General features: G+C 39.9%; 7 protein-coding genes across 7 annotated transcripts; 5 read left to right on the top strand and 2 right to left on the bottom strand.

Moving 5' to 3' along the window:
* Nucleotides 1-1,202: 1,202 nt before the first annotated feature.
* On the bottom strand, nucleotides 1,203-3,772 carry L201_005299 (uncharacterized protein; the record flags this gene model as incomplete). The annotated part of the gene is made up of 11 exons (XM_066221032.1): nucleotides 1,203-1,252; nucleotides 1,301-1,443; nucleotides 1,509-1,531; nucleotides 1,598-2,049; nucleotides 2,142-2,219; nucleotides 2,275-2,352; nucleotides 2,421-2,506; nucleotides 2,701-2,877; nucleotides 3,069-3,225; nucleotides 3,478-3,604; nucleotides 3,689-3,772. The coding sequence occupies 11 exons, from the start codon at nucleotides 3,770-3,772 to the stop codon at nucleotides 1,203-1,205; spliced, it is 1,455 nt and encodes a 484-aa protein (XP_066077129.1).
* Nucleotides 3,773-4,904: 1,132 nt separating this feature from the next.
* On the bottom strand, nucleotides 4,905-7,499 carry L201_005298 (uncharacterized protein; the record flags this gene model as incomplete). The annotated part of the gene is made up of 12 exons (XM_066221031.1): nucleotides 4,905-4,951; nucleotides 5,000-5,142; nucleotides 5,204-5,226; nucleotides 5,283-5,446; nucleotides 5,534-5,911; nucleotides 5,982-6,059; nucleotides 6,137-6,314; nucleotides 6,403-6,739; nucleotides 6,814-6,970; nucleotides 7,051-7,141; nucleotides 7,191-7,343; nucleotides 7,416-7,499. The coding sequence occupies 12 exons, from the start codon at nucleotides 7,497-7,499 to the stop codon at nucleotides 4,905-4,907; spliced, it is 1,833 nt and encodes a 610-aa protein (XP_066077128.1).
* A 657-nt stretch (nucleotides 7,500-8,156) lies between these two features.
* On the top strand, nucleotides 8,157-9,757 carry L201_005297 (uncharacterized protein; the record flags this gene model as incomplete). The annotated part of the gene is made up of 6 exons (XM_066221030.1): nucleotides 8,157-8,273; nucleotides 8,345-8,690; nucleotides 8,760-9,058; nucleotides 9,166-9,225; nucleotides 9,305-9,550; nucleotides 9,605-9,757. The coding sequence occupies 6 exons, from the start codon at nucleotides 8,157-8,159 to the stop codon at nucleotides 9,755-9,757; spliced, it is 1,221 nt and encodes a 406-aa protein (XP_066077127.1).
* A 616-nt stretch (nucleotides 9,758-10,373) lies between these two features.
* On the top strand, nucleotides 10,374-12,672 carry L201_005296 (uncharacterized protein; the record flags this gene model as incomplete). The annotated part of the gene is made up of 7 exons (XM_066221029.1): nucleotides 10,374-10,761; nucleotides 10,853-10,955; nucleotides 11,049-11,353; nucleotides 11,412-11,472; nucleotides 11,541-11,612; nucleotides 11,693-11,946; nucleotides 12,023-12,672. The coding sequence occupies 7 exons, from the start codon at nucleotides 10,374-10,376 to the stop codon at nucleotides 12,670-12,672; spliced, it is 1,833 nt and encodes a 610-aa protein (XP_066077126.1).
* A 949-nt stretch (nucleotides 12,673-13,621) lies between these two features.
* On the top strand, nucleotides 13,622-15,122 carry L201_005295 (uncharacterized protein; the record flags this gene model as incomplete). Its single annotated transcript, XM_066221028.1, has 6 exons — nucleotides 13,622-13,762; nucleotides 13,895-14,037; nucleotides 14,171-14,556; nucleotides 14,617-14,680; nucleotides 14,754-14,849; nucleotides 14,963-15,122. The coding sequence occupies 6 exons, from the start codon at nucleotides 13,622-13,624 to the stop codon at nucleotides 15,120-15,122; spliced, it is 990 nt and encodes a 329-aa protein (XP_066077125.1).
* Nucleotides 15,123-16,622: 1,500 nt separating this feature from the next.
* L201_005294 (uncharacterized protein) lies at nucleotides 16,623-19,283 on the top strand (the record flags this gene model as incomplete). Its single annotated transcript, XM_066221027.1, has 11 exons — nucleotides 16,623-16,694; nucleotides 16,757-16,900; nucleotides 16,990-17,077; nucleotides 17,149-17,305; nucleotides 17,629-17,698; nucleotides 17,755-17,935; nucleotides 18,009-18,086; nucleotides 18,171-18,892; nucleotides 18,946-18,968; nucleotides 19,037-19,179; nucleotides 19,237-19,283. 11 exons carry the CDS (start codon nucleotides 16,623-16,625, stop codon nucleotides 19,281-19,283), a joined length of 1,725 nt encoding a protein of 574 aa, XP_066077124.1.
* A 942-nt stretch (nucleotides 19,284-20,225) lies between these two features.
* On the top strand, nucleotides 20,226-22,658 carry L201_005293 (uncharacterized protein; the record flags this gene model as incomplete). The annotated part of the gene is made up of 6 exons (XM_066221026.1): nucleotides 20,226-20,389; nucleotides 20,491-20,556; nucleotides 20,651-21,849; nucleotides 21,931-22,168; nucleotides 22,280-22,424; nucleotides 22,521-22,658. The coding sequence occupies 6 exons, from the start codon at nucleotides 20,226-20,228 to the stop codon at nucleotides 22,656-22,658; spliced, it is 1,950 nt and encodes a 649-aa protein (XP_066077123.1).
* Between the last annotated feature and the right edge of the window lie 168 nt (nucleotides 22,659-22,826).

Genomic DNA, 22,826 nt, shown 5'->3' with positions numbered 1-22,826 from the left:
GGTCAAACTCTTTCGTGCATGCTTAGGCATGATTGGTTCATTCTTTCGAGACTTCATCAAAAAGTTCCAATGATGATGGCCGTTTTCACCGAAATGTGTACACGTTGTGGTCGCGTGCACGTATTCCACGAACGACTGATCAGTATTCTCTGTGGCATTCCCGTGAGGTCAGTTTGGCACTCAAGATGAAGGGATGCACGTTCATTTTGACCCATACGGGCATTATGAATATGATCCTCGTTACGAACCACTCATTTGATGGATATTCAAGGTCCACTGATGTTAGCGGGAAACAACCTTCCGAAACGCCGTAAAAGTCGGCTAAGATCGCCTCAATACCTTAGATGGGATCTTTTGAGAGGAATGTATATGGTATCCTAGCGAAACAACAGGTAAGACTAGTCGTTTTTCAACATTTACAGCTCCAAAGGATTAACGATGGAGCGGGACAAGGTTATTACGGTTATCAGTTGAATTAATCCTAAGAGATTCTAACGGGGTTTGGCTACATGATAACTGCTCTGCACCTCCTGGACCGTTATTTGTTCTAAAGTGCAATATATTCAAGGTACAAACGTGCAAACTTTACTTTTTGGAATGTGGGATAAGAGATGAATCGGAACAAACCTCATTCGTCCCCGTTGTACATTGAATTTTTACCTAATTACCTTCTTAACAAAACCTGATCGAAGTATCCCGTCTGTGACGTTTGATGCAAGCCGATTTGCTCCGGAATGACCAGAAGATGTAGCCTTCCTTTCGACTTGCCTGATGATAGTTGGATCACCTATATTTCCGCTTCATTCACGTTCGTCTGGCATTGCGGTATTGAATTAAAATCGTATGGACTTATACTGCGGGCGGAAGGTTGTTGTATTACTGATAACGAGTATGCATATACGTCTATATCTGTCTATAAGCTTGTATAATGTGTTACAATATATGTATAATAGTACAATAAGAGTATCTAAGCAGCTCGACGAGGGTCGCGGATACTAGTCTAAGTAAAATTTTATAATGCTACTTGTTGCTTACGTAATCCAACAAAGGTTAAGCTACCTGCGGGAATCTCCAATTCCTCAGGTGGTGAGAGACGTAAAACTTAGAGGTTCAATGAAAACAAAAGGCCTACGATTATTCTATACACAATCTATGTATACATGTCCAGCATGCGAAACTTGGTTCTTGAGTATGAGGAAATTCTATTCTTCTTCCGTAGTGACCCTCTCAAACCAATCCAATGTCCAGCCATCTGCAAGATATTATCAGCTTGGAATTGTGAACCATCAATATAACTTACATCTTTCGGTCAATCCTTGGCCAAAAGCCCTGTATCTGATACCAGCAATCCTGTTCTCAGGATGTGGTCGATGTTCGATGAAAGGTATACCAGCCTCATTCGGTGGTACGAATTTTACGATTGATCCACCAACTCCGTCAACTCTACATAAGCGATATTATTAGCGCCACTATCCGTTCCAAGCGTTCTGGAAAAAGACTGAACTCACTGGAAGCCGATTCGCTTCATTAGCTAGATCAACAATGTCAGCATATAGCTACGCGTGCCCTCGGCCATGATACCGAACAAGTAGCTCACATTGACAATCGCATCCCACCTCACTTGGCTTTGACCCGGTTGCTCATCAGCTTTACTAAATAGCTTCTTGGCTAGCTTCATCTGTTTGTTAGTGACCTTGAATATCGAGGTTCCCGCTTTGTCCGAAAAGCTGCTGTGTGATCCAACTGAATCAGTTCTAGAAGTATCCAAATGAACTTGGTCTGGATCAGCGAAACCTCGCGTTTTCCTTTTGACATCAACTAATGGTGATCTTTGGCGAATATAGTTATGCCCAGAAGTACCTATTGGAGTATCAGTTACCGGGAAAGAGGTGTCATGTAGCTTGAGGTTCCAGTTCGGTTTTGGTTTCTTGAGGAACTCGGTGAGACCTAATAGTTCATCAATAGTCTTTCCAAATCTACGCAAAGTTGCTACTTGATATTCCATCCACATAGCTTTTGCTATAGCGGGTGTCATGCGCTCTTCATCACCTATCGGCTCAATGAGGTGGGTTGATAGGCAAATATGGTGGATACCGGTACTGGATATCGATGGAATTGCTGTAGGTAGATATGGTCGGTACCATTTGGAGTGACAGCCGCGTCAAACGAGAAAAACAAGGTCAAGTTGGCCTCCATATCGTGTGACATAGCCCTTTCTCCTGGGGACAGCAGATTAGTATTATCGACCGGCGTCCTATAGGCAAGGGTACTTACCAATCAACATCTGAACATAATCCGAGAGGATATTTGATAATGTTGGATCTGCAATAACAGCTTGTTCAAACTCCAATACTACACAAAGGATCAGCATTGAAACGTGATATGACGGTGTCAAAGCGTTGGTGAGTCTTTAGACTTACAATAATGTGCGAAATCTCCTGGAGCGGGGTTGTTATTAGAATCTCGGATTCGGCAAAGTCCTGCTAGCACAAAATCGATGTATGATCTGTTCCGGAGCTCCTTGTATGTCAGACCAAGCCGATAGTTGCTATGCCCTAACTTCATGCATTCTATCATTGTACGGTGATCTTCCCATTCCTGCAACAGCCGAAAGGAAGGAGTTCTCAGCACATCTCAGAGGGACTCAAACGGTGTGGGATCACAGTTGATTCAAGGCTCACGTTCGTCATGTTTACATACTGCTTTCCACGTCCACGAGCGTACCATTGTTGTAATTCCACTTGTTGGGTGTATGCCATGACACGCAAATTAATCTTAGCCGCTCTATAATACTGTTTTAATGTTCCTTCACTTGATACTTGCTTAATAGCAGTCTCCCAATGATTACTTAAACCTAACTGTTTCATATCTTGCAGTCTAGCTAAAAGATTCCGCCAATTCACCAACAGATTGTGCGCGTTCACAATAATCGTTTGAATGGTAAACCGATGACACTCAGGCTCTAATACGTTAATGTCTTGGGAGTTATGTGTATAAAAGCTGACAAGTGAGAGGGTGATGTTAAAATAATGCCCAGATGATAACAGAATGGCAAATTGAACACTCACTCAGTTTTATCGGGATGATTGCAGTAGTCCGCAAAATACTCAGAATCTTCTCGCCATTTCCTAAGTTTGTTTGAGGCATAATCGACATTCGTCTTGACCATTTTAAGTATTTGACCGAAAGTCACTTCAGGTCGAGGAGCACCAGCACAAATAGCGGCTAAGATGTACAATAAACCAATGGACTGATCAGTATAGTTTATGCACCAGTAGCTTCAACCAGCCAGATGGTTATATAACACACCTGTTCGCCAAGCAATCCAGGAATATTGATACCTAAAATCACTTATCTTCGGTGCGGGCAAATTGGCGTTCATCGGACGAGGAATTCCTAGCTAATTATCGATCAATCGAGTGAAGTACAGCAGATTTTACGAACCACCTACCACGGTCATGCGATACACTGCTTCACATATATTTTGCTGTTCCTCTTCGGATATCTTATTGGGCATCAGACTCAATGATTTCTTGGTCTCCCAGTATGACTGAGATCTCCTATCATTTTCGTGTTTATCGCCTCCATCCACCCGCTTGACTAGCTACAAATATATAGTCATTCAGCTACTATACTCAGCAGCAAAAATATCGTACGACAGACAATGAGTTGATTAGTTAGTACTTACCTCTTCTTCTTTCTCATACCAGTCTTTGATGGGCGGAAACAATTTTGTGTAGTTGATAGGAGGTGCTTCGTTCTTTTTCCCCATTGTTCAATTCTAATCAACGGTGAAGGAGAGACGTAATCGATAGAAAGAAAAATCAAGGAATAAGGACAGAAAGTTGGTATTCCAAGACTGCATTTTATATATGGGGTATTAGTGTTCGGTGAAAGGTTGATTGTCAAATACAACATGTTGAATACACGTTTCGACAGAAAAAGGGTTTTTGCTGACCAATGCATCTTGCGCCAACCCTGATATGTAGAAATGATCTTACTGGATTGGTATGAAGTGGTGGATTCGGCTGAACATCACAAAGGGAAGTCGAAGGAGATGATAACCTTGAATGCTGGTAGTCTGATTTGAGTCAGGTTGATTAACAAGAGAGAACGCATGGTTTGGTTTCCCTCAATCCTGAAGGGTAGCTGTGTGTATACATATCAACTTTTGACAAGCCCCTAGTCAAGACATTATCATTGAGATTTCCAGAGAGTCGAGATCCTGCACATCAGTAATTCTCTTATTGGAAGTGGGAAATATCGTGTGGATATGATGTTGGCGGTCTCTCATGTAGTTATAAAAAGCAAAACAAGTATTACGCTACTTTTCGGTTGAATATTTTGCACATAATTGTAGCGTGTGATCTCACAATTTGATCTCCAAAGTCAACATGTTTATACACATTTGGACAACACGGCTAAAAGGGCTACTCTGATTGATGTGTGTTGAAAACGTCGTTCTAAAAGGAATTCTCATGGTATTGTGCTAGCGTGTGTGTTGAAGGATCCCGAATAGTAGTCCAAACCGATTGATGGTGAAGAAAGAAAGTAGTGGGAATAATATGAGGCTAATCTTGATAGTAAGGGAAAAGCAAGGGATTGGAAAGAAAGATTGAAAGATAACCTTGAAAGTGAGCGATTTGATCGGACTGAGGTTTTGTTAAAAAACGAGTGTTTCCGCCGGAAACTGTCATTCTTCAACATCGCTCATTTGTTTGGTTCCATGCAGTATTCGGCTATCCAACTCGAAACTTCAAGCAGAATGATATTTTACATTGATACATGATTACATGATTGAGCATCTTACGAAAAAGAAGCATACGGTTGCGCATTTCTTTACGATATATCTCCCATGTATCTCATGTATAGTCATACCTGTCGTTCAGTTACAGAAACCTCTTTCACTCCTCCTTGATGACTCTTTCAAACCATTCTCGCGTCCATCCATCTAGACGCACATCAGCATAATCTCAGCCATGATCATCAAAACACTTACACCTCTCAGTCAGACCTTTCCCAAATGCCCTATATCTTATACTTCCTATGTTATTTTCAGGATGAGGGCGATGTTCGACAAAAGGAATGCCAGCTTCATTTGGAGGTACAAACTTTACGATTGAACCACCGGCTTCATCGATCCTACGTTTGAGTATTGTTATCAATGTTATCATTGACAAGTTATCGCGAGTCTTATACTTACCGGAACCCAATCCTCTTCATCAACTATATCCCAGACTTAGCTTCGATAATCAAGTGTGTCGATTCTGTGGTTTACGTACCTTGTAGATGTCATCCCATTTGACCTGACCCCGTCCATCCTCTTCTTCAGCCTTACTAAATAGCTTTCTGACTAATTTCATCTGCTTGTTATTAACCTTGAAGGGCTGCGAAGTCTGATCTGTGTCCAGCTCAGTAATCGCTTCTTCCTTTTCATGCTGGATATCTGCCGTCAGTTGCTGTAATTCAGACAATCCACGAGTTTTCGTTTTTGATTCGAATGAGCTGCGAATTTGTCAAAGATATTTGTGACCAGAAATGGATAAAGGTGTATCAGTGACAGGGAAGCATGTATCTTCTAATTCGACTTTCTGGGTGATCCAACCAGGTTTGGGCGTTTGGAGAAATTCAGCAATACCTAGTAGGTTTCCAACTGAATCACCATGTTTTTGCATAGCTATACTGTCGAACTCCTCCCATACAAATCGCGCTAGTTCAGGTGTCATGTGTTGTTCGATAGCTGCTTTGAGAAGAGAGGGGATTCGGTAGCCAAATATTTCGTATGAGTGACATTGAGATTTAGCTTTCTGCTTTTCCGAAACAGAGTAACCTTCCACTGGGTCAACAGACATATTTTGGAAGAAAAAGCGATTCATTGCTGAAGTCATTTCATGAGACATAGCTCTTTCACCTACGACATGTGTTAGCGCCTTAATTAAACGCTGGAAGACATATTTAATTGCCTAAGTACCTGTACCTACCAATCAGGTTTTGTACATAACTTGATACCACCTCCGAAATCGAAGGGTCAGCCATAACTGCTTGTTCGAATTCCAGAACTATTGTGTATTATATTGTTTAATCTTGTTAGCTATATATGACTGACGCCTTCGAAGGGATCATTCGCTATACCTACAGTAATGGGCAAAATCTCTGGAAGGTGTGTTGCCATTGATGTCGCGAAACTGGTAAAGGCTTGCCAGGAGGAAATCAACGTAGGAGATGTTTCTCAGTTTTTCGTAAGTCATCTTGAGTTGAAAATTGCTTTGTCCAGCAAACTCAAGATCGCACGATTCCTCCTCTTCCCTCCATTTCTAAGAGAGATAAAGCATCAGAATAATCAGCAAAACAATGAAACAATGATATTGGGAAACATACATGTTACTCCCCCACACAACTTACGCTTGTTTCAACAACATATTCTTTACCTCTCCCTTGCGCAAAGCAGAATTGTAGCTCCATCTGTTGAAACATTGATGTCAGGTGCAAGGTTTGTCTTGCTTCTCTGTAATTCTCCTTGAACAGCCCTTTGATCTTTACTTGCTTATTAGCTATCTCCCAATCATCATCTAAGCCTAACTGCTTAAGATCATTGAGTCTATCTAATAAATTAGTCCATTTGATCAGAAGCTCATGAGCGTTGCTTATCGTAAGTTGGATAGCGAAAGTGACGCCTGAAAGTCGATCGTTATCTTCCTGGTGATCGGGTTGATCATCTGACAAAGGGGGATAGATTTTGCTAACCACCAGTTATATCTTAGCGTAATAGTGAACGCAGCTTCAAGAATCAAAGAGCATGGTAAAATAACTCACTCGGTCCCCCTCAACTGATTACAAAATTCCGCGAAAAAGCTAGGATCTTCCCGCCATCTTCTGATTGTATTTGCAGCATACTCGCAGCTGGTCTTTACCATTTTACATATTTGTGTAAAGTTATCATTGAGTTTGATAGCTCCAGCATATTCTGCAGCTGAGACCAACAGACAAGGAAAGTCAGCCTTAATTCCTTTGGGTCATGTTAATACTGTAGGGGGATATGATAAACCTTACCTCTTTTCCAAGCAACCCATGAATACCCATATCTGAAATCGCTAATTTTTGGAGTGACCAAATCCCGGTTAGGGGAACGGGTCAAACCTAACTGCTGCAGAATCAGCCTGTAGTAGTCTACAAGTATTTATAGAAATTACCTTGATATTGCGAAAGAGCTCATCAGCGATTTTCTCTCGGTCTTCTTCAGGTATTTCCATTGGCATCAAATCAAAAAGACCCTTGGTCGCTTTCAACTTGATTGATCTTGCTATAGCGCCGTTACCGCCACACTTCTCCAACCATTGATTGTGCTGCATTCAGGCTTGTTAATGAGATGAGTTTTCTTTCGAATAGAGAAATGTGTATGGTTGAATTAGACCTACCACCTCTTCCAGTTTGTGCCAGTCCTTCAATGGTGGGATAAGTTTGGCGTAATTTATAGGTGGTGCTGTTTTGACTTTCTTCATCGCAAGATGGTAAAGGTTATAATGCTGAAGATCAGAAAACAGAGCTTATATCAAAGGCTGAACGGGAAGAAGTAAAATATCAGGAAGTAAAGGAAGGAAAAGTAGAAGGAAGAAACGGATATTGGTCCATTACATGACAACTACCCGGCATTCAAACTCATCGTTTCAGTGAGAGTGTAGGTATATTTCTATCAGTGTTTCTTCCTTATTTCGATCGACATACATAATCAAACTTCCTCAAATATTTCATGAGAATTAGGAGAATTTGGTATTGAAAGGTGGGGCAACATAATGTTGATCCATATAACGCTGACAATTGTAAGCTGTGCTAATTCGTGGCATTTGATGGGTCATGATGTTCTTCAAGGGCGCACGATTGCAAAGTGGGGATAGTGATGCAGGAATCGTCTGAGTGAAGAAAGGCAAAAGGCAACTTGGAGAAATGAAGATCAGATAATTGATCGGATCTTAGCTTGATGGATGATATCAACCCTGAATAACGATTTCTGGGTTCCGTCGGAACTGTTTCGATAACCAAATTGAACCAAATTACTTAGGCAAGAAGTTTGCGTTACGAGTAGATAGTCTGAGGATATTTGCTATACCTTGACTTCGTCAGTTTTGACTAAATTATCTATTTCCACAAATAGTTCATAAATGAGTAATTGGTCTGGCGTCACAGCCAATGAGAACGATGAGATCCTTGAGTTGCTGAATCATATACCTCCTAGGGTATTTCCAACCTATGATATCTTGACCTATAATCAGTTTCTGGTAAGTGAGAATTTCCCCTCAGTCTTGACTTTCGCAAGGTTACACTTTACTGATCAAGTCATCTCTCACAGGAAAATCATCTGATACTCAACAAGCCCTTCCTGTTTTCTTTAGCCGCTACGTCAAAATGGTCCGCTTCGCATAAATTCCGTATACCTCAAGCCGAGGGAATAGCATCTCAACCCAATTTATCCGCTCTGCAATCTTACGCTAATCATATAGTACCAGTAGCCAATACACTCCAACAACAGTTCTCGGAATTTGAAAGGACAGAAAGGCCGTTAGGAGAAGTCCTGGATTTGTGGGAGACTGGAGAAGGAAGAGGACTATATGTGAAAGATTGGCATTTAATGGCTGAGATTGAAAGTGAGGGAAGAGGTGTTGAAGAAATATACGAAGTTCCCGAATGTTTACGAGGTATGTTGGTACTTCACCACGAAATCGAATCCGATTTTGAATACTCGATACTAAGCTACCAATGGATAGATGATTGGCTCAACCCCCCTTGCACTCCCCATCCCCGAAAAACAACGTCAAACGACCCTAAACATTCCGCTTCTACCTCAGATTTCAGATTCACCTATCTTGGTCCTCCACTCACTTATACGCCACTACACAGAGACGTATATGGATCGTACTCTTGGTCAGCAAATATAGTAGGTAGGAAGGTATGGTGGTTGTTTCCGCCAGATCAGCTAGATAGAGTTAAGGATGAACATGGAGAACTGGTATTTGATGTTAGAGAATTGGAAGATGAAGGTGGAGGAATCAAAGTACTTCAGCAGGTAAGCCTTTTTACTACATCATTCCCTTACACCTTGTTTTATCTTGAAAATAGATCTGATACCTCGGCTTTCAAGGCCATAAATGCTCATATTTGCCTCTTTTGCAGGAAGGTGAAATCATATTTGTACCTAGCGGATGGCACCATCAAGTTGTGAACCTTGACTTTGTAAGCAACTAAGTTTTTTAAACATCTTCCAACCTGACATGCTAGGTCAAAGGCTTTAAGCTGATCCCCGCGTCGACAGTGTATATCAATCAATCACAACTTCTTCTCTTCATCAACCCTGCCTCGCATATACGATACCTTATGCTTGTCACAAGAAAGAGTGGAAGAAGCTATCTTAGATGTAAAAGAAATGATTATTGAAAGACTAGGGCAACAGGACGATGCTTGGGAGAAAGAATGGGTAGAAGAAACTCAAGGACTCTTGGAGAGAGACGCAGGTTGGGGATGGAACGGATTCTGGGAAACTATACGGAACAACCTCGGAGTGAGTGATACATTTCGGTATTTCCTCAAAAAAACTAATATGGTATCTATCTAGCACCCTCCTGCGCCTCAACAACTGTCTCCACCAAAGTACAAGGTCGATGAGTGGATCAAAGAAATTTTACAGCAATTCAAGTTGAGAAGAGAATGGGTTTTCCTGGAAGACGCGCGCAACAACATTGCGGACATTGAAGCTATGCTAAACTGAATCTAGTCAAAACATGTACAGCATCTCATCCCCATTAAAGTCATCATCGGTAGCATGAACAGCATTACAGTAACAACATCACTCTTTGCGTCACTCCTCGCTAAATTCACTACTTTCAGCGATACAATAAGGTTGACGTGTTTTTAGATAATAGAGATAACGGACCCGAGCGCCAAGAAAATGACACTATTTTTATGATCGTTCCTGAGCTAAGGTTGAGTCAACTTCTCTCAACCGACTGCAGTGCGTTTTCAGCATCCATCGTCCACCAGTTTTCTTACTCTTCCATTTCTCTCGGATATATATATTTACTTTCGAAAATCTGCAAGTTATCTTGTTAAAAGTATTCACCAACTCCGCTCTTCTCGGTTGGGATACAGCAAACCTGGACTGCCTAGAGGCTTAGAAAAGAGGGAACCGATAAATCATGTTTTTATTCAGCTGGATCTATCAGCTCTTCGCCACCCTCTTCTCTGACTTTAAAGGTAGTCCAATGGTCATAGATGGTCTTAGAGTGGTTCTTGCTGGTACATTCTTTGAGTTTAGCAGAAGGACTTCCAACTATTTTATGCAGAGTTTTACCGATAGTGAGTTACAACCCTTACGCATAACTCCAATGCCATTAGCTAAATTACTAAAACCTTCTCTTGATTCAGGTTATGTCCTCTCTGCACAAATTGCAGATACAGATGAAGTGTACGACTGGTTAACAAACTACTTATCCATTCATGCACCCATCGTCACCACACCATCTTCTACTAAATCACTCACAAAAACTCAAGTTGAAGCACGTTACTCCATAAAAACCAATTTAGCAGAAGCTATTTGGCCTTCCGGTAAGGCTGCACCTCGACATGTTTGGATAGCAGCTAGAAAACCAAGGAAGAATGGAAAAAACATGCCTGGATACGATCTATATTCAGACGAAAGAAATTCGGATGATGAGAATGGCGACGAAGATGGGCTGGACAAAGACGCTATCTTGTTTGTTGAACCTACTACCAGTAAGCTTTCTTTTTAAGACATCTACAGCTTAAAATATCGGTAAATATTGGTACAATCGCTAAACTGACTCCTCAACTGCACTTCATATAGGTGTTACCCAATATCTCCAATATCGGAACCGTACTATCAAATTCACTACTACCGAAGATGAGCCTTCTTTCGCGAGAAACAGGAAAAAGTGGTTGACCATGTCGTGGGTATTTCTGTCTATGCACCGCAGTCGTCCAGCCCTATCCCTTATCTATGAGACATAAAGCTTATTTCCTCTATTTCCAATTCCCCTTAGAACATTCTTGGGTACTCATGAAGTTTTCACATCACTCATTCAAACTGCTCGAAGGGAATACATAACTAGTTTACCTAAACGCACTATTTCAATATACTCTCCTGAATACACTAGCTGGTATAAATCATCATCCAGAACAATGAGGCCATGGGATTCTATCATTTTGCCTCCTGGAATAAAAGAATGGTTATTGGCAGATGCCACCGAATTTATAGCTGAAAAGGAATACTATCAAGAAAGGGGCGTACCTCATAGACGAGGTTACTTGTTATATGGTGAACCAGGTAGTGGAAAAAGTAGTTTAAGTGAGTTTATGTTGTTATTTACTGTAGCTTCTGAAGCAGCTAATTGTAATTGAAACAGTTAGTGCCCTTGCTGCTCAGCTGAAATTGGATATATATATTGTGAATCTTGGTAGCAAATCGTAAGTTCAGTCCAGTGTTTCGAAACCCAATTTTTGCAGTGGCTGAATAATGTATTCTTTCCTCGTAGTATGGATGATGACAATCTGAGTAATCTGCTACAAAATTGTCCGGCAAGATGTATACTACTGATGGAAGACATGTGAGTATTTGTTACATCATCGCATAACGTACCACCTTGAATTCTGCTCGGGAAGCTCAGCTGACAAAGATTTGCAATAGTGATTGTGCCTTCCCAAAACGGAAGCTCAATTCTGGTAAACCCAAAGATGGATCCAACCAAGGCGATTCTACTCTTTCTCAAGAGAAATCTGAAGACGACAAAGACGAGGCGACGATGACCAACGATTCTAGCTCTGGTGTGACTCTGTCTGGTCTCTTAAATGCTTTAGATGGTGTAGCAAGTTCAGAAGGAAGACTGTTATTTTGTACTACCAACTGGAAAGACAAAATTGATGCTGCGCTGTCAAGACCTGGTGAGTGTAGTGCCCATTTCACGGTCGTTTATGTTTACTTTAAAATCAAACAGAACTGACGATCTGTCTACTCAAGGGCGATGCGATGTGTGGATCGAATTTACTCATGCCACGCAAGATCAAGCTAGAGCCCTATTCCTCCATTTCTTCCGGACCGATTTCAGAACCCTTACACCTTCTAAGCAAGTAACCGTTGCATCCAAATCAGAGAAGGCAGTCGCTCTTCCGACCTCTACGTCATCAGTCGAATTGTTGTCTTTGGCAGATCGATTCGCTGCAGCTATCCCGGAACACAAGGTCTCAACTTCAGCATTACAAGGATATCTTATTAGACATAAGAGGAACCCACAAAAAGCAGTTGATGATGTTGAAGCATGGGTTAGAGGTGGATTTGGCCAAGATCCGGTATTGATCACGAAAGATGGGAAATTTGGAACCAAGAACGTTATTGATAGCGTTCTGTCTGAAGAGACTAAAGGAAATGTCCTCGAAGTACATGAAGATGTTAAACCAGACATCATATCCACAATGGATGATTCATTAGATAAAAATACTAATAAAGGTGATTCTGAAGAAACGGTCAACATCATTTCGGAGAAAGGTAAAGGTTTAGAACATATCGTCAATGATGATGAAACTGCTCAAGGTCATAATGATGGTATATTCAAGCGAGCAAAAACGCATATGAGGGCTTTGAGTAGAAGTAAGAGTCCGTCAAACGCCTAATCGTAATACAGATTTTATATCGAGTTTTATATGTGGAATTGATTATGAAATAGAGAGCTAGATGGTATACAACTCCAAACGATCAATATAGTATACAGATTGAACATGATAACATGCATATATATACCTTGAGAAATGTTATAGAACAAATCGTAACCTACCACGTAGCAAATGCAGTCGGAAACAATGTAAACGTTGACACTTTGTTATAGAGCCCCGTCCCAAACGTACAGGCTATAAAGGGACGCGTGATCGGTTCGTTTGTGTAGAATGATTGATCTTTTTCAGTCATGATAAGTATCGTTAAACAACGTTCGTATAGCTCATCTAGTCATAAAAAACTGGAATTCGAATTGTATCAATTCCAAAATTTGGCAAGTTAACTCAAAAATGATCGTGTAGCTTAAGGGAATAATCGATTAGATACCACCGAAGAAATAAAGCCTTGTCCTACAATGACCCATACAGTACTCTTTTATGACTGATATGGGGTTTTATCATGCTGTAATCTTCTAATTACATCTTGTTTGAACACGACAAACAGCTAGTAAAGTCTGTGCGTTTTTGAGTACATAAAGCCACGCCACTGATGATATAAATCGCTGGTCTAGGCACGGTTCTATGATACGAGCTATATATGTACGAAAAGGAATGATGTCAGTTTTACAGTGATGAGGAATCGCGGAGACTCCGCGTATAAAGTGACCGAAATGACGTGTTTGTAACGAAGTTAAGGAATTCAAGCTAAGTTAAAGGAGGAACGTGACGGTCATAAAATCATAGCGGTCCAGTCAGATGATGTACTGTATATGGGATATTATGTGATACCACCTCATGCATTACCATCTCTCATCATTCTCTTTTATACATCTTCTTCTTACTCGCCGTCATAAAATCATATTTGTTTCGTTCTTTGCTCGAGATATAGCACGACAAACAAATAGTCAAAATGGATTTCTTAGCTGATTTCAGACCAACTTCAATTCATCCTGTACCTACTACAACCATCTCGATTGATCCTCCTGGAGGAACTCACACACATCATCCAGGTGGACATCAATCACATCTGCCTTTACCTACTCAACCTTTCGTAAGTGTGCCCACTTGATTCTTGGCTAGTTTTTTTCGGTATGGAATAGTCTCTTCTGGCTATTCTGTTCCTCTTCCTCACGAGAAAGATCACTGTAGGCAGCAGCTGACATGTCAACACGTTATAATCTAGCCAACTGCGGACATTCACCTTATTCACTCTACTCATGTTGGACACACCGCTCTTTGGGTAATCTTTGCCCTTTTCACCATTGGTTTAGTCCCTGTTCTTTTCTTAACTGTTAGAACCGAAAAGAGAAATAGATACTTCCATGGGTGAGGATTCTTTTTTTCTATCGAGAATTGTCATATCTTAAATCACACCCTGCCATACCAAACATCCGATATCAGGCTATCCCTTCCATTCACCTATCGTATTGAAAACGCTAACACAATACGTACCTTGCAGTATCTCATCACTCGTTCTCATCATCGCTATGATGTCGTATTTAGCCATGGCAACAGGATTAGGTGTAACTTACGTTCCTGTATCCTATCATGGTGCTGCCGGATCATTACATCATTACTTCAGACAACTCTATTGGGCAAGATATGTAGATTGGTTATTCACTACACCACTCTTATTACTTTCTTTGTCATCTTTAGCAGGTTTATCACCAGCATCAACTTTAGCTGTTATTTTAAGTGATATCTTCATGATTGTTACTGGGTTCTTTTCAGCTATTACTCCTGCAAGATGGGCTGGTGGTGAAAGAGCTCAATGGGCTTGGTTCGGTATTTCCTCTTTCGCTTTCTTACTCATCTGGGGTATCTTATTCACGAACGGTCTTCAAGGTAAGCTATATCTTGAGTATTATTTTTCATGCTGAGCTGACATTATATTAACTACTTTAGCCGCTCAAAACAGACCTAGAAATACTAAAGGTTTATTCACCCTTCTTTCTGCTATGACCTTTGTGTAAGTCCAATATCCATCTTTCCTACCGCTACTCTAATCGTTGGCATAGCTGACTGGGTGTCATCACGTACAGTCTCTGGATAGGTTACCCTATCGTCTTTGGTATTACCGAAGGTGCCAACAAAGTTGGTGTTGATGCCGAGATTATCGCCTACGGTGTGCTTGATGTGTAAGTCCCCCGACAATTGGAGTCCTATTACCTATGTCATTCCTCTTGCAAGCCCACTGTTATGCGATTATGGTACCGATACAGAGAGCTGACATCTCGGCGTACACCCTTAGTGCCGCAAAACTTGGGTTCACCTACCTTCTTCTCTTCCTCCACACCCACGACGAAAATGGTCCTTGGACTTTACCTGACTGGTGGGTTGAATCACCTACAAGACACGGTCCAGATGGAAGAGGTGTCTATGGTTCCCTCGGAAACAGAGACAGAGATTAAGGAGGTTATTATCTGTGGTATACCTTCAATGCTATCAAAATTAGCCCTCACTAATGATACACCAAACATGATAATTTGTCTTTTCATCCTCATTCATCTTCTCGTTATGTCTCCGCTCGGTAAAACGCAAACGTCAGAACCGTTAATAAAAACGTAATAACTCTCTCTTCAGTATTCAAATAAATGACCGTATGTATGACATGTGATCGCGTTTTCGAAAGGCATACTTTTACAATAGTACAATATCTGTTCTGTCTCCGGCCAAGTACAATGATCGTTTTTGAGAGATAACAAACAAGCTGTCTTGAAATCGACCAGGATCGAAAACAATTGACCATGGACGTTACTATACTACCATCAAGATAAACTCGTGTTACAGATCGAACCTACCTGAATTAAGGGATTGACACGTGGCTTCTCATGGCTAAGCAGTACGTATATCGAGCGAACTGAGCTTTGATGGGCAAACTTCACGAGTGAAGCAACTTCTATCTTTGCTGACATTCATGCATTTGCATTTCACCTTGCGTATAGGTTACATCACGATTCAAATGCTCTCACAATATGCGCATTACTACCAAACAGAGATCAAACGGCTGCAAGTCGTGGAGTTGCAGGAGAGAGAATTTAAGGGTATATAAAAACGCACAACACAGACATGTTTGATCGTGATGAGAGAACTAGCAGAAACGATTCCTATACATCCAGGGATACTAACTGAAGGAAGAGGACTGGTAAACACGAGGTAAGCAAAAAATCGTTCAAGCTCTCCCCTTTTTGTCCAATGGTGGGTTTACTACTCTTCCTGCTTTGCTATTGGAATTCCCCCTCCCTCTCGTCATTACATATTTGGCACAAATCGATCTTCTGTTCTTTTGCCGTATCATTGATTCAACAGATATCTTTTTATTCAGCATAACAGTATACCGTAATTATGATTGTCAACAGCTTAGAAGGAAGACAAAACCAACTTGCTCGTTCTGGAAAAGACGATTCTAAGGGATCTCCGGGATCGCCTATTGACTACACGCCCGGCCCTGCTTGGTGATGAACAGCTTGCAGCCGAGCTAAATATCGAAAACACTTACTTGGAGATACGAGTAAAGTGGGGAAGATCTGGACGGTTGCTAAAGGACCTGTCATGAATATTACCCTAAATTCACCCTGTTCCACTGAGAACTAAAGGATGGCATTTTACGGTTCCTCCATCAAGAAGCATACACACAAGCTTATTTGGAATTTGTTGGTTGAGTATCTACCTCTCCATATGTTAGGATGTTAAACATCAACACACCAAATCAAGCTAAGCAAAACTTCAGATTCTTAGATTCTTTCGTTCTTCCTCATTCAAACACTACTACCTCTCACTGACACATTCTATTTCTAAACCTCAATTCTGCTTTTGACATTTGTTGTTTCAAGCTCAAAACATATACCACGTCATACATACAATCAGAATCCAGCATATCTTGTTCAAACAAGTAGTTTTTGGGGAAAAAAATGGTCACTTCAGCCCAACCTATCGATTACACACAGAAGTTTTCGCCTATCAGAGATTGGTACAATGAAGAGGTGGGTCTTCTCACATCAAAACATCAGAAATTGCTTGAGCTAAGAAATCATCTTTCTCGCAGGATTATATAACATGGACGAGAAGCGCAGACGAGACTGGAGAATGTAATCTGTGGAATTGTATGCAAACACTCGGTTACGGTGAATCGGGGGATCTTGAAGATATAGAATTCCGAAAGGGCTGTCGAGAAATTTACGAGGAGAAAGTGAGTTCGACTTAGTTATGCACTTACAGTATTCTTGTTTGCTGTCGGATGTCTTTTGGGTAATAATGTGGAGTCCTGTCAATCTACAGGTATTCAAATGTCTTTTCGATCCTAAATTGGTGTTTCCGAAAAGAGGAGAATTTTCGTATGGGTACAGTTGGCCTGCATGGCGAAAAGGTGAGTTAAACTGACTACTGACGGAAAGAAAAGCAACTGTTAAAGTTGTGATCTCCAACTATCCTCCGTAGCTGCAACTTATGCAGGAAGTAAAGAACCTGCTTGTTCCATGTCAGACCTTCTTGACGTTGCTACTAATGCACTCGATTATCATATCACTCTTCTACGTGATTGGCAAACCGATTCAAAGCTTTTTGCTCTGGACTTGAACGATTTGTTGAAAGATGGGTAAGTCCCAATCTATTGCTTCTATCAATTTCAGCGGCATGCGCTTGACATCAACAAATAACGCCCGCGTTTCATTGCAGCTGCCGACAAGAAATCGTCAACGATATCACTTACAAAACTGAATCAGTAATCCGAATTGCAAATCGGTTGAGTGACTTCTACCAAGCAATCATAATATGGCAAAAAATCGTCAAATGCATGCGATCAATTATCAAATCTGGCATGAACTACAGAGGTCGACAAGCATTTACCAACGTGACCAAATCTCAATTTACGCAATCCGAGTATGCCTTACTACACAAATACCTTCATTATCTCATCAGTAAGCAATCAGACTCCTTAGCTGTCTCCTTGTTCGAGGGGAGAGGAAAACAATACTCAATCAAGAAGTCCGTAAGTATATTTCTGACAGTCTTTAAGAAGGCTTCCATTGATGGAGAAGTTGATAGGTTGCACCAGCCAAGAAGAGAAACTTCAATACGATTCTTTTCGACTCATCTGAATTACCTTATGAGATAGCTTGCAGCGGTCAAGAATTTTGTAGGGAATGGTACTTTGATCATATTATCGCTAGTTTGTGTGACTATATAGGTTCAGTGGAACCTGATTCTCACGATTTCGATCATAGGAGTAAGTTTTATCTTGTCACAAATTCTACACTTGAGTTGCAGAGCTGACGCGCGGTATATATGTATATATATAGTCTTAGCGTACGAGCAAGCAATCAAGAATGACCCCACTCTGACTGTAGACTTATCACGATCTCTTCAACAGATTATCGGTAAGTACCAGCATTACTTGACTGCTATTGGGCCGACCACATGTTCTGGTTCATGCTGAATCATCGATAAACAATATGATGTAGGTGAATTGACTATGACTCAAGATGTAAATAAAGCAGTTCATGACCTTTTATTGGGTAGTGGTAGTGGACGTCAAGGATGTATCCCACCTGCTCCTTCTTGTGTTTTTACCCATTGGGATACACTCAAAGAAGTTTTAGAACAAGGCCAAAAGGTCTTTGCAGAACCATTTCCTGATTTCGATAAGATCTACAAAAATGGAAAGGTTACAGAAGATGGATGTTCTCTCCTATGGGAACATTGGAATTCAACTTCAAGAAGATTTTATGATAGGTCATTGGATGAATTGTTTGGGATCACAGATCTGTTGATCCCTCCAAGACCCACCTGGAATACAAGGTTTGACCCCTATGCAACTCTACCCGAATCACCGAAAGAAAATGAGTCCAATACCAGTGCATGCTGCGAAAAAGAGCATGATGCCCTCGACACTTCCAGCTCTTCTTCCCTCATTCGATCCGGTCACAGTTACTACCGAGATCAACACGCTCACGATGGTCACGATCATGAAAAGATCAAGAAACGTGGTAAGGACAATTCAGAAGGCTGCTTAGAAGAAGAGACGAATAACTTGGTCATCTCAAGACATAAAGAAGCTACCGAAGTCGAGGTTGTACCTACTTTCAAAGTGAACAAAAAGCAGATGAAGTTAGTGGAAAGGTTGTTCAGTGATTCTTCAGACGAAGCTGCTCAAGGTCAAGTTAGTTGGGATGACATCTATAAAGTATGTCTTGGTGATAGCAGAAATATTAATTTAGCTAACTCGTATACGCTCAGCTCATGAGAAGGATCGGTTTTAGGTGAATGAGCAGAGGATATAATCATGATAGATAATAAAAGGTACTGACTCCGTTAGCATATATTTTAGTATCGATCATGTTGGTGGATCTATCATCCGGTTTGTTCCTCCCAATAATGCTGGTGTCCCTTTCAATGAACATCGCCCCCATCCTGAAACCTCAATACATGCTATAAGATATAGAGCTTTTGGGAAAAGGCTTACGGAAAGATGTAAGTGACTGTTTTATCGTTTGTGTTTTTATGAATTGTGCTGATTTTTGTTTGAAGATGGATGGGATAAGAGCTGGTTCGAGCGATCTTGTTCAGCAAATTGATTCAGAAAGGTGGGAAAAACATATTCCTTGTGGTAAATTGTAAGCATGCATAGCATTTACCTTCCGAAATGCATGGCGCATGATTATCTACTTGGAAAAGGAAAGAATGAATTCCCATCGACTTGATGAAAGTGGGGCAATCCCATCAATCTAAGGGTAAAAATATAAGCCAACTTGACAACCTCTCAGGAATTTTAGTCCATGGTATGCATGACTTGACATGACTTCGGAAAAGGAAGACTAAGACATTTTAATTAGGTATAACCCCATATGTACTCGAATTCTGATGTGTATCCTTCCTTTTTCTCTTTTCATATTGGTTTCCAGAACGAGTTTACACAATTTTCTTTCGTCCGCGAGAAACCGATATAAGTTATCATCCATCAGCTATCGCGCCAAACAGGAACGAAGTTATCTGAATATTTCAACAAGAAGCGAAACGGATGAGACAGGAAAAGGAAAAAGAAGAAGCAGAAGAAATACAAACCAAAGAAGTAGGCAGAAATGTGAATTTTACCAAAATGTTTTTGTCTATCAAAGATTGGTTTGGTTTCGAAAATCAAATGACGTACAGTACATTCAATTCGTGGCCATGGCTATACATACATGATTACGCATTTTCATTATTAGACAGAAAAATGTTCTCTTCTGTCGAAACATTGGGATTCTATCCCAATAAGAGTATACGATAGATCTCTTAACCACCTTTTTGAAATTATGGTCTTTATACAAAATAAGAATTCTTATCATAATTATTCTACTCTAGAGCTATGATTTCGGAGAATTTTCCGATTTAACCGGTATCTATTATCGATCGACGCGAACCATATCTTAGCTGATCATGTCCAAGCATTATCTTTATTATCTCGCCTAGATAATCGATTGGTTATGCGTTCTTTACCTTGTTGTCATTCCGAATAGGTGTTCCAAAGTATAATTACAATGTCTACCTCTTACCTACCGGAGAGAGCATCAACACTTGTCATAGGGGGTGGACCAGCTGGTTTGGTTTCATTGAAATACGCTGTGGAATATGGTGAAAAATGGAATCAAGGTGAAGAACCGATTTTAGTTGAAATGGAGTCTGAGATAGGGGGTACTTTCAGGTAAGTCTCATCTGGTCGTATGAACAAGAAAAGATGATATAGATTGGGCTGGACACACAGCTTTTGAAGCTGTGGTAGCTGACTTTAGATTATATATTCAGATGGAGAGGATACGAGAATGCAGAATTGGTTAGTAGTAAACAATTGACTTGTTTTTCGGATTTCCGGTAAGTCGATGGTCTTCCTCCTTCCTAATATAATAATCAATCCAACATATCGTTGTGGATGATATGAAGATTGAACTTAACAAATTCCTTTCAGATACCCACTCTCCGCTCCTGATCATCCTTCTTTACCCAACTTCGTTCGATACCTTAATTCCTATGCCTCTCATTTCGGTATTACACCTTATATTCATACGTCGACAAAAGTTATATCACTTAGAAAAGTACCTTCAGATGATGGCTTCAAGCATCTCGCGACGCTACAACGATTAGATGGAAATAAAGAACCTATTGGTGAATCAACTGAAGTGTTAGCAAAAAGGGTAATTATAACAACTGGTTTACATGTTACACCTAACATACCTATAATACCTGGATTAAATTCTGAACCGAAATCTAAAAATGCTCCTGAATGGATACATTCATCATCATATAAATCGAGATCACAATTAAAAGGTAAAGAAATACTTGTTTTAGGTGCAGGTGAAACTGGTATGGATATTGCTTATGAATCAATTATGGCAAATTATCCAATGTCCAACGATGATGATAGAAAAGATAAAGAATACGACAATGACAACGACAATACATCGTTAGATGACAATACTGAAACTGAAAAGAAAAAAGTTTGGATTGGAATTAGAAATGGATTTTTATCATTTCCTAAAGTGCTGAACAATTTCAAGGTATTAGGATTTTCATTTAATGGAAATTTACCTATTGATGGATTAATTACGAATTTATTCGAAGATGTTTATGTACATAAATGGATTTCACAATCACATTTAAGATGGTTTATTTCAGATTTAATTATAAAAAGAGTTTTATGGTTATTAACAGGTACAATGGCAGGATGTAATCAATGGTGTGGGGAATTACCACCAGAAAAACAAGGTAGAGCATATGTTTTTTTAAATAAATCTGCAAAAGCAATGCAATTTATAAATCAACCTTATTATAATTTATCTTCAATACATAAAAAATTCGCACATTATATTGATCCACCGAAACCAAAAGGTAATCCAAAAATCGATATCGTACCATTCCCAAAAAAATTTGATCAAGATACTGGAATAGCTATTTTTGATAAACCACCAAAACACAGATCAAAAGAAATAGCATGGAAAAATCAAATTTGTAAACCGGATTTAGTTGTTTTATGTACAGGTTATAAACAAAATTGGGATTGGTTATCTGAAGATTATCCAAAAGGTCCAGAACAATGTGAAATTAGAGGTGTATGTAGTGAAAAAGATTTATCAGTTGCCTTTATTGGATTTGTTAGACCTGGTGTAGGTGAGTAATAACTCGGTCCTAGTTCTTCTTGATTCTTGATTACGATCCCATGACATTCATTGATTATCACTGTTTTTCTAGGTGCAATCCCACCGATATCAGAAATGCAAACTCAATTATTCCAATTACTTTCCCAAAACAAAATACCAATACCGACATCACCAGAAACATATCATTTATTGCATTCACCTACATCAAGAATCCAATATGGTGTAGATCATTCAACTTATATGTCAACTCTATCAAAAGATATCGGTAGTTCACCTGGATTATTGGAACTTTGGCGAAAATATGGGTGGTTTGTCTTATTCGTTTATTGGTAAGTTGTTTCAGTATATGAGATTCTCATTAGCAATACTTATTCATCAAGTCATGTTATCATCGAATTGAAATTAACAATTTGATATTTTGCCTTCATGAATTTGTTTAGCTTCGGTGCTGCTTTCCCTACATTTTATAGATTGACTGGACCATTCAAATCTGAAAAAGCTAAAGGTATAGTTGAAACTGAATTATGGGAAACTATTCAACGTCGTGGTTTACTAGGTAATATATTTATGGGGGTGATACCTATGGTGAGTGATTAAATGTTAACTCATCCCATACTTTTCTTGCTTCGTTAACAATCAATTTCACAATGTTGACAATTGATCTTTTCTCCAATCATACAGGCTTTCTATGCTGTGATAAATATTACAGCCTACCTAATTGAGAAAACATGGCTCTACACTGCACCATTATTTGGTTTACCACCTCCACCAGACAATATCATGCCGAAAAGTCATCAAAAGAAAGTGGAATTGCTATAGAGATAGATTGCGCTGATCGGATCATATATTATACCATCAAGGATAATCATTTACAGTAATATATACAATGATAAGATAGGAAATGGGTATATACAGAATCCTGGATATAGATTTGTCAGATAAATATAAATACAGTATGATAGAAATTGTACACGTATAGAAACAGTA

This window comes from Kwoniella dendrophila, chromosome 7 (assembly GCF_036810415.1).
Source record: "Kwoniella dendrophila CBS 6074 chromosome 7, complete sequence".
In the NCBI taxonomy this organism is placed as follows: domain Eukaryota; kingdom Fungi; phylum Basidiomycota; class Tremellomycetes; order Tremellales; family Cryptococcaceae; genus Kwoniella; species Kwoniella dendrophila.
The sequence above is the reverse complement of the archived record's forward strand: the minus strand, read 5'-3'. Positions and strand labels throughout refer to the sequence as shown.